The sequence below is a fragment of the Pollicipes pollicipes genome, unplaced genomic scaffold (assembly GCF_011947565.3).
Source record: "Pollicipes pollicipes isolate AB1234 unplaced genomic scaffold, Ppol_2.1 Scaffold_4002;HRSCAF=4701_pilon_pilon_pilon, whole genome shotgun sequence".
Taxonomy (NCBI): domain Eukaryota; kingdom Metazoa; phylum Arthropoda; class Thecostraca; order Pollicipedomorpha; family Pollicipedidae; genus Pollicipes; species Pollicipes pollicipes.
In genome coordinates this window covers 15,801,717-15,808,252 of record NW_023596420.1, presented here as the reverse complement: position 1 = coordinate 15,808,252, position 6,536 = coordinate 15,801,717, and the positions used below count along the sequence as shown (strand labels likewise).

The 6,536-nt window shown below is 48.0% G+C and overlaps 1 protein-coding gene across 1 annotated transcript; it reads right to left on the bottom strand.

Annotated features, from left to right (window-relative positions):
- Window positions 1-1,344: 1,344 nt before the first annotated feature.
- Window positions 1,345-2,520, bottom strand: LOC119094153 (GH3 domain-containing protein-like). The gene has a single exon (XM_037217229.1). The coding sequence runs from the start codon at window positions 2,518-2,520 to the stop codon at window positions 1,345-1,347; it is 1,176 nt and encodes a 391-aa protein (XP_037073124.1).
- Between the last annotated feature and the right edge of the window lie 4,016 nt (window positions 2,521-6,536).

Genomic DNA, 6,536 nt, shown 5'->3' with positions numbered 1-6,536 from the left:
CTCCTGGTTTTTCAGCCTGGTGAGTTGGGAGCTCTTATTTCGCCAACAATCAGCCCAGGAGGTGTTGATTACACAGTGTTTATACGGAGGTACTAGCTCAGGTGGTACTGATTAACCGTAGCTCCACGGGTAGTTATGACGACAGCTTGGAAACGTCAAGTTTTGTCAATATAGCCACTGTTTTCTTGATGATGCCGTTTAACTAGTACCTCCTGGTATATTCAGGGCCTATTGTTGTCTGAACAAGATCTTTCGACCCGCAATGTTTCAGTTTCTTTTCCTTATTTTGATTTGATGCGCGCACACGAAAAACACTGAAAGACAATGCAGGACCAATATCCATCAGCATGTTACCGTATGTGATCTGACGCCGTCCAGGTTCCAAATGTACCAGGCTCTCTAACTTCTTGTAATAATGCCGACAGCAGCATTACCACCATTTTTGTCTTAAAAACGAACACATTGCACGTGGCCACGTCCTTTTTGTAGTGCGCAAGCGACCGCGTTGGATACATCAGCGTACAGGAGCGCCCATGGCACTGCCGGGAGACCAACCCGGTCCACACACGTGAGTGTACGACGCGCTAACCAGCCGGTTCAGACGCCCACAGTTAACTAAAAAAATTATCGTGCCTCCCAAAATTACCACTGTAACGACCCACGTCAAACAGGCAAGTATTTGTTGCATCGTTCGATGAACAATACAATAATAATAACGACTAAGTACATGATTAAGATATCTACGTAAGATACTGACTTGCCACAGCTATCCAAATACGTCCAGTCATAAACTCACCAGCCAGGAACACGCTAGGCAACCATTCACGTTCCGGGGTATTTTGCGATGAACGATGAGTGGATATTTCATGGCAAAAGAGCGATTATTCACGGAATTTATAAAAAAACAGACACGGCCTTAATTGACGCTAAATATTTTAGACAAATCTAAGCGCAACATTTTCCCTACACAAACGTTGCAAGATGGTATATGTCATACAGCTGCAACGTCAACGATGCCCGTGATTCATTCCTTGGTATACAGCAGGTGAAACCCATACCCAAACCTTCATACCCATATGAAGCGATCATTTCGAGTAACAGGGCCGTTTTCCCCCCCCCCCCCTGCATATGCCAACCACCGTCTTAGTAAAGGAGCCACGCAGTCATGGATCTCCAAACGCGTGCTGTCGCGTACACGTAGATGGCTGTTTATCGAAACAGAACACGAACGCTCCCCTGAACTTGTCGGCGCCTGGTGTAAGCGATCTTGTGACTGTGCAGGTACCACCAGCCGACCATCCTACGCCTCCCGCATCTTGGCGATACGGAGGTAGCTGACACAGATCACACCACCTTGTCCAGGAAGAACCGCACCTGCTCCTCGGTGCGCAGTACCCTTGGCTGCTTGAACTGCTGCGTGGCGGCCGGCGTGGTGTCACACACGTGCTGACGGAACGCTGTGAACGTGCCTTCATGCACGCGCACCAGCCGCATCGGTCCAATGGCGTCCTTGACGCGGAACGACTTGTACACGTAGTGACTCTCCTGGAGCGAACGGTCGACCTCGGTAGCCTGCTCCGGTGACAACGGCGGTCCGCTCAGCTCCAGGAAGACCAGGTAGTGCGGCGGCCCGGCGGCGGCCGCCGAGTCCAGCACGCTCTCGGCCGTGGTGAAGTCGAGTAAGCGCTGGTCTGGCCACGCATCTACTGCCTGCTGGAGCGCCGCCGTGAACGCCGCCTCCGACACCTTCTCCATGTGTACATTGAGCATCTGCTTGGCGCGGAACTGGAAGTCGAAGGTGGGCGACTGGTGGAAGGTGCCGACCACGCGCACCACGTCACCCATACGGTAGCGGTACAACCCGGTGGCGTTAGTGACGACGACCTCGTAGAGCTGGCCAACGCGGACCTCTGACGCCAGCAGCGGCGCCACGTCCGGCTCCGCCTCACCCGACTCGTTCACCGGCAGGAACTCGACAAAGTTGCCGGCAGGCACGAGCGCGTAGGCCGGCGACCAGCCTGGCTCGCGCACGTTAACACCGATCATGCCCTCGGACGCTGTGTAGACGGGCGAGCTGACCGACAGGCCGCCCAGATATCGCTTGCACCGCTCCCTGTGCACGGCCATCGAGGTGCCCGACGAGAGAGCCCACACCACCCGCATGCGTGGGAAGATGCGCGGCACGATGCTGTCGAAGCCGAGCTCGAACTCCCGCTGTAGCTCGTCGGCGCGGCGCGGCTCCGGCGTCAGCAGCGCGTCGATGATGCGTCGCTGCTCGTCGCTGACTTTGAGCGTGGCGCTCAGCCGGCCGGTGCGGATGCCCTGGACGAGAAGCGGCCAGTGGCGCTCCAGGAACTGCAGCTGGTTCCACAGGCCGAACGCGAAGCCGGCGTCCCAGCAAGAGATGTCGCGGTCGCGCAGCGCCATTATGAAGCCGACATGGAGTGCCTCCGCCTCGGAGGTGATGATGTTGGCCTCAAGAGGCATGGTGTACTGACTGGACAGCAGCGCGTTGGACATGCTGTGCGCGGAGGCCGGCCCTATCTTGACGCCAGTCTTGGTGTAACGCCACCGCGGAGCGCAAGGCAGCTGCATTCTCTTCATCAAGTCCGAAGGGAAGAAAGCCTCCCCGACAGTCCCATGGAGGGCTCCAACGACATTCAGATAGATGTTCTTAAAGCCGTTCGACGTCATCGGTATATGCTTGCTGGAGCCTGTGGTACCCGAAGAACAGTAAAACATGGAGATCTTCTCGCCGGGTCCGTACAGGGCTTGCAGGTCTCCGTCCATGACCCGCTGGATGTATGGCTTGAAGTGTTCGTACTCCGTCACTGGGTGGTCTCGTCGGAAATCCTGCGGAAATAGGCTATCCGTCGTTACCACTAAGTGATAACAAACGGAAGGTGGCCCTGGCTCATTAGTGTCACGTGTTGGGTGCATAAATCCCAGCTGCCACAGGGCCATGTCATTGGGTCGCATTGCTATAGCTATAGCAGATTAGATGAGAATTGCTTACTTGCATCCATTACACAGGCGTGAATGTGATGCTGCGTCAATGTGGCTGTAAACACAACATTGTGGAAATGGGGGCCTAACCTGGCTTTCCCAACTTAACCTAACCTAACCTAACCTAACCTAACCTACCTAACCTAACCTAACCTAACCTAACCTAACCTAACCTAACCTAACCTAACCTAACCTAACCTAACCTGACCTGACCTAACCTAACCTAACCTAACCTAACCTAACCTAACCTAACCTAACCTAACCTAACCTAACCTAACCTAACCTAACCTAACCTAACCTAACCTAACCTAACCTAACCTAATCTAACCTAACAACCTAGTTGCCTTAGTTGCGTACTTTGGCAATGCAATTTAGTGACCATGCCTCAAATCACCGGGCACAAGACGGGGTATCCTCCCTTCCAGTGTTGTAGCTAAAGGAGATTTGCAGAAATCATAGAGAAAGAATTGTTTACATTTCCGGCGTCGAACTTCCCTTTCGAAGTAGTAATCATTTGAGTTCTCCTGCACTGGCTCAAAATATGGTAAAATTTCAGACGCCTCTATTTCGTTGCTTTTAATTAGCACATAGAACTTCATCTACAAACCAAATTTCATAGGAATCCAAGTTGTCTGAGCGTATGACTCTGACTGTGTAGACCCAAAGACTTTTAAATGTTTGGCTTTCTATCGGTTTCTTTGGGAAGAACATGAAGAGCTCGTGTCCACACCAAATTTGATTGCAACATAAGTATTGGGAATGCATGACGGACTAGGTGGGCTCGAAAATGTTAAAATTCTAACTCTATAATGTTCCTTTTGATCAGCAAATAAAATTGTATGCACACACCAAGTTTCATTTAAATCCGATCACTCTATATGTATATATGTTTTTTGCAAGGCTCACAGAGTTTCAAATGTCCAGTTCTATTAGGTTTTTTTTTAAATCAACCTACAGAGATTCCTCCCATTACCGACTTATATGCCAATCGAAAATTCGTCCGGGTAGAGGTCCATCTACAGACAGATGTTCTCCACAGATGGAAGTTTCCACCGCAGGGGCGAGCATTAGTTTCCTTGCTCGTAGTTTGATCAAAATGCGAGTAGTTCACATACTTTGGCTCTCACTCCGGGAACCCCAGCATTGCACAGTCAACCTGTATAATGTTCCTTAATAAGCATGTGAGACTCTCCGCAAACCGAGCGTCATAAAAGACAGGAGAGATCGAAACGCTCCACATATCTTGCATGCATGCATATCTAGCCCTAGAAAGTTGCGTTAAATTAGTACAGGACATTATGTATTATGTATTCATACGACGTAAAATTGCAATGCAAGCAATCCGGGTGCGTTTTGCTGGTTCCATAAGCTTCAAACGCTGCGGTAGAACAACTTCATGCTGTTGCTCTTTAGAATTAGCATACCAAACTTTGCCTTCACACCACGTTTCATCGAAATCCGAGGAACTCTGATATGTGAAGCTGACCCATGAACTAGAAACACTTCAGAGATCTAGTTTCTTAACGTAATTGGCCGGAATTGGCAAGTCGAAAGCTCTATGTCCACCACCCAGTTCAATCCAAGTCCAGGTCGTCCCTATCTATGACTCTGACTCAGAGAACTCAAGTATATGATACCCACCACGATAGATCTGTTTTCAAAACAAACGTGCATGCCTTCAAGTCTTACGAACTTGCATTGCAACTCAAGTAATCCAGAGAGTTGACTCTGACTCGGTGAACTCAAAAGTGTGTACTCGTTGATCTCTATGATGCTGTTTTCCAGAATCAACTTGCCAAGCTCTAAGATTCTAAGTTTGCCACAATCAAAATTGTCAGGAATATCCTTCGATAGAGGAATATAGATCTGCTGCTTATGTTCAACAAATGTGGGAGGATAACAAACGGTTTTTGTGACCTGTATTAAAAATATATCGTGAGTGCCAAAAGCTTCTTTGAGGCTAAACAAAGACAGAGTTACATTTATCCATAAGGTGGTACTTTAACTGCAACATAGAAGCATTCTAACTTATGAATATAAAGATACTATTTAACATCGGTAGAAGTCTGAAGATGATTTTTCCTTAACCTTATTTTGCACGGAATCAGCAAAATCAACGCTCATCAATGCGTTTTTAATGCGCACAATGCGCACAGAGCATCACTTGTTATCTTGTATTGTTGATTTAAACAGGCTTGAAGAGAAAGTGCAATTGGTTGGAGGCAAGAAATAATATGAGATTTGTGGCTTGGTGTCTGTTGGGAAACTGCTGGAAAGGCTATATATATATATATATATATATATATATATATATATATATATATATATATATATATATATATATATGAGATTTGTGGCTTGCTGTCAGTTGGGAAACTGCTGGAAAGGCCATATATATATATATATATATATATATATATATATATATATATATATATATATATATATATATATATATATATATATATATATATATATATATATATATATATATGAGATTTGTGGCTTGGTGTCAGTTGGGAAACTGCTGGAAAGGCTACATATATATATATATATATATATATATATATATATATATATATATATATATATGGGAGAAGCATGTACTTGGTGTGCGTGTACTGTATGATGACTGAATGCTTTACCCCGTCACTCCCTTACTCATAGCCAATGCAACAATCGATTATCCCACGTCATTATATGCATACGTACATATCTTTTGGAGCTTGGAGGTGCAAGAAGTTGTCAGTGCTGGCACGTACGGAGTGCGCCCGTAGTGAAGGTCTGGATCGCGACTCATTTCGTCGGATATCCCGTTGAAGATCATGCTGTCCGATGTTTCGGCTACGACCTAACCGTGTGACGACGAAAAAAGCTCGGCGTTCTAATGTGGGTAATACTTGTTATGACCCATAGTCAGAGTTTGGCCGCTGCACTGCTACCCCGTCCCCCTAGAGCCGATGGCACTGACCCACCTCTAACGAGTGTATCTCAGAGAAGCGGTGATCGCGGCCGTAGTCGCTGTCCTCGTTTTGGCGCAGCGTGGCCAGCACGAAGAGTTCCTGGGTGCGGTACAGGTCGCGGTACCCGGCATACTGGCGCCGCCAGCCGTAGGCGCCCACTAGCTGACTGGCGCGCCGCATCAGGTACAGCAGCAGCAGCGAGCGCCACGTGTGGAACCGAGAGCGAGGCATCGACACCAGATCGATGGTGACCAGCAGCAGGAGTGCCACCACACCTGCGTCAGAAGGCGGCGGTGTCAGGACGAGTTTATTGGTCAGGCACAGTGGTCCAGCCTTCGTCACATCTGAGGCGTACTGTCACCGGAACTGGGGAGGATCGGCTTGTCATCTCCGTTTTCCTTCCCATCCTGTTTTTCAATAAAGTGTTTTGGAATATTTGGGACCATCTACGTCGTCGATACAATAAGTCTGAGGATAAATGGCAATAAATGCAGAGCTTATCTCCCAACTCCTCAATGATGGGAAACAAAATATTCGAACTTAGGAACAGCTCCAGAATAAATTCGC

Coding starts and splice junctions, on each gene's coding strand:
- LOC119094153 (XM_037217229.1), bottom strand. CDS start 2,520: ATGTCCAACGCGCTGCTGTCCAGTCAGTACACCATGCCTCTTGAGGCC.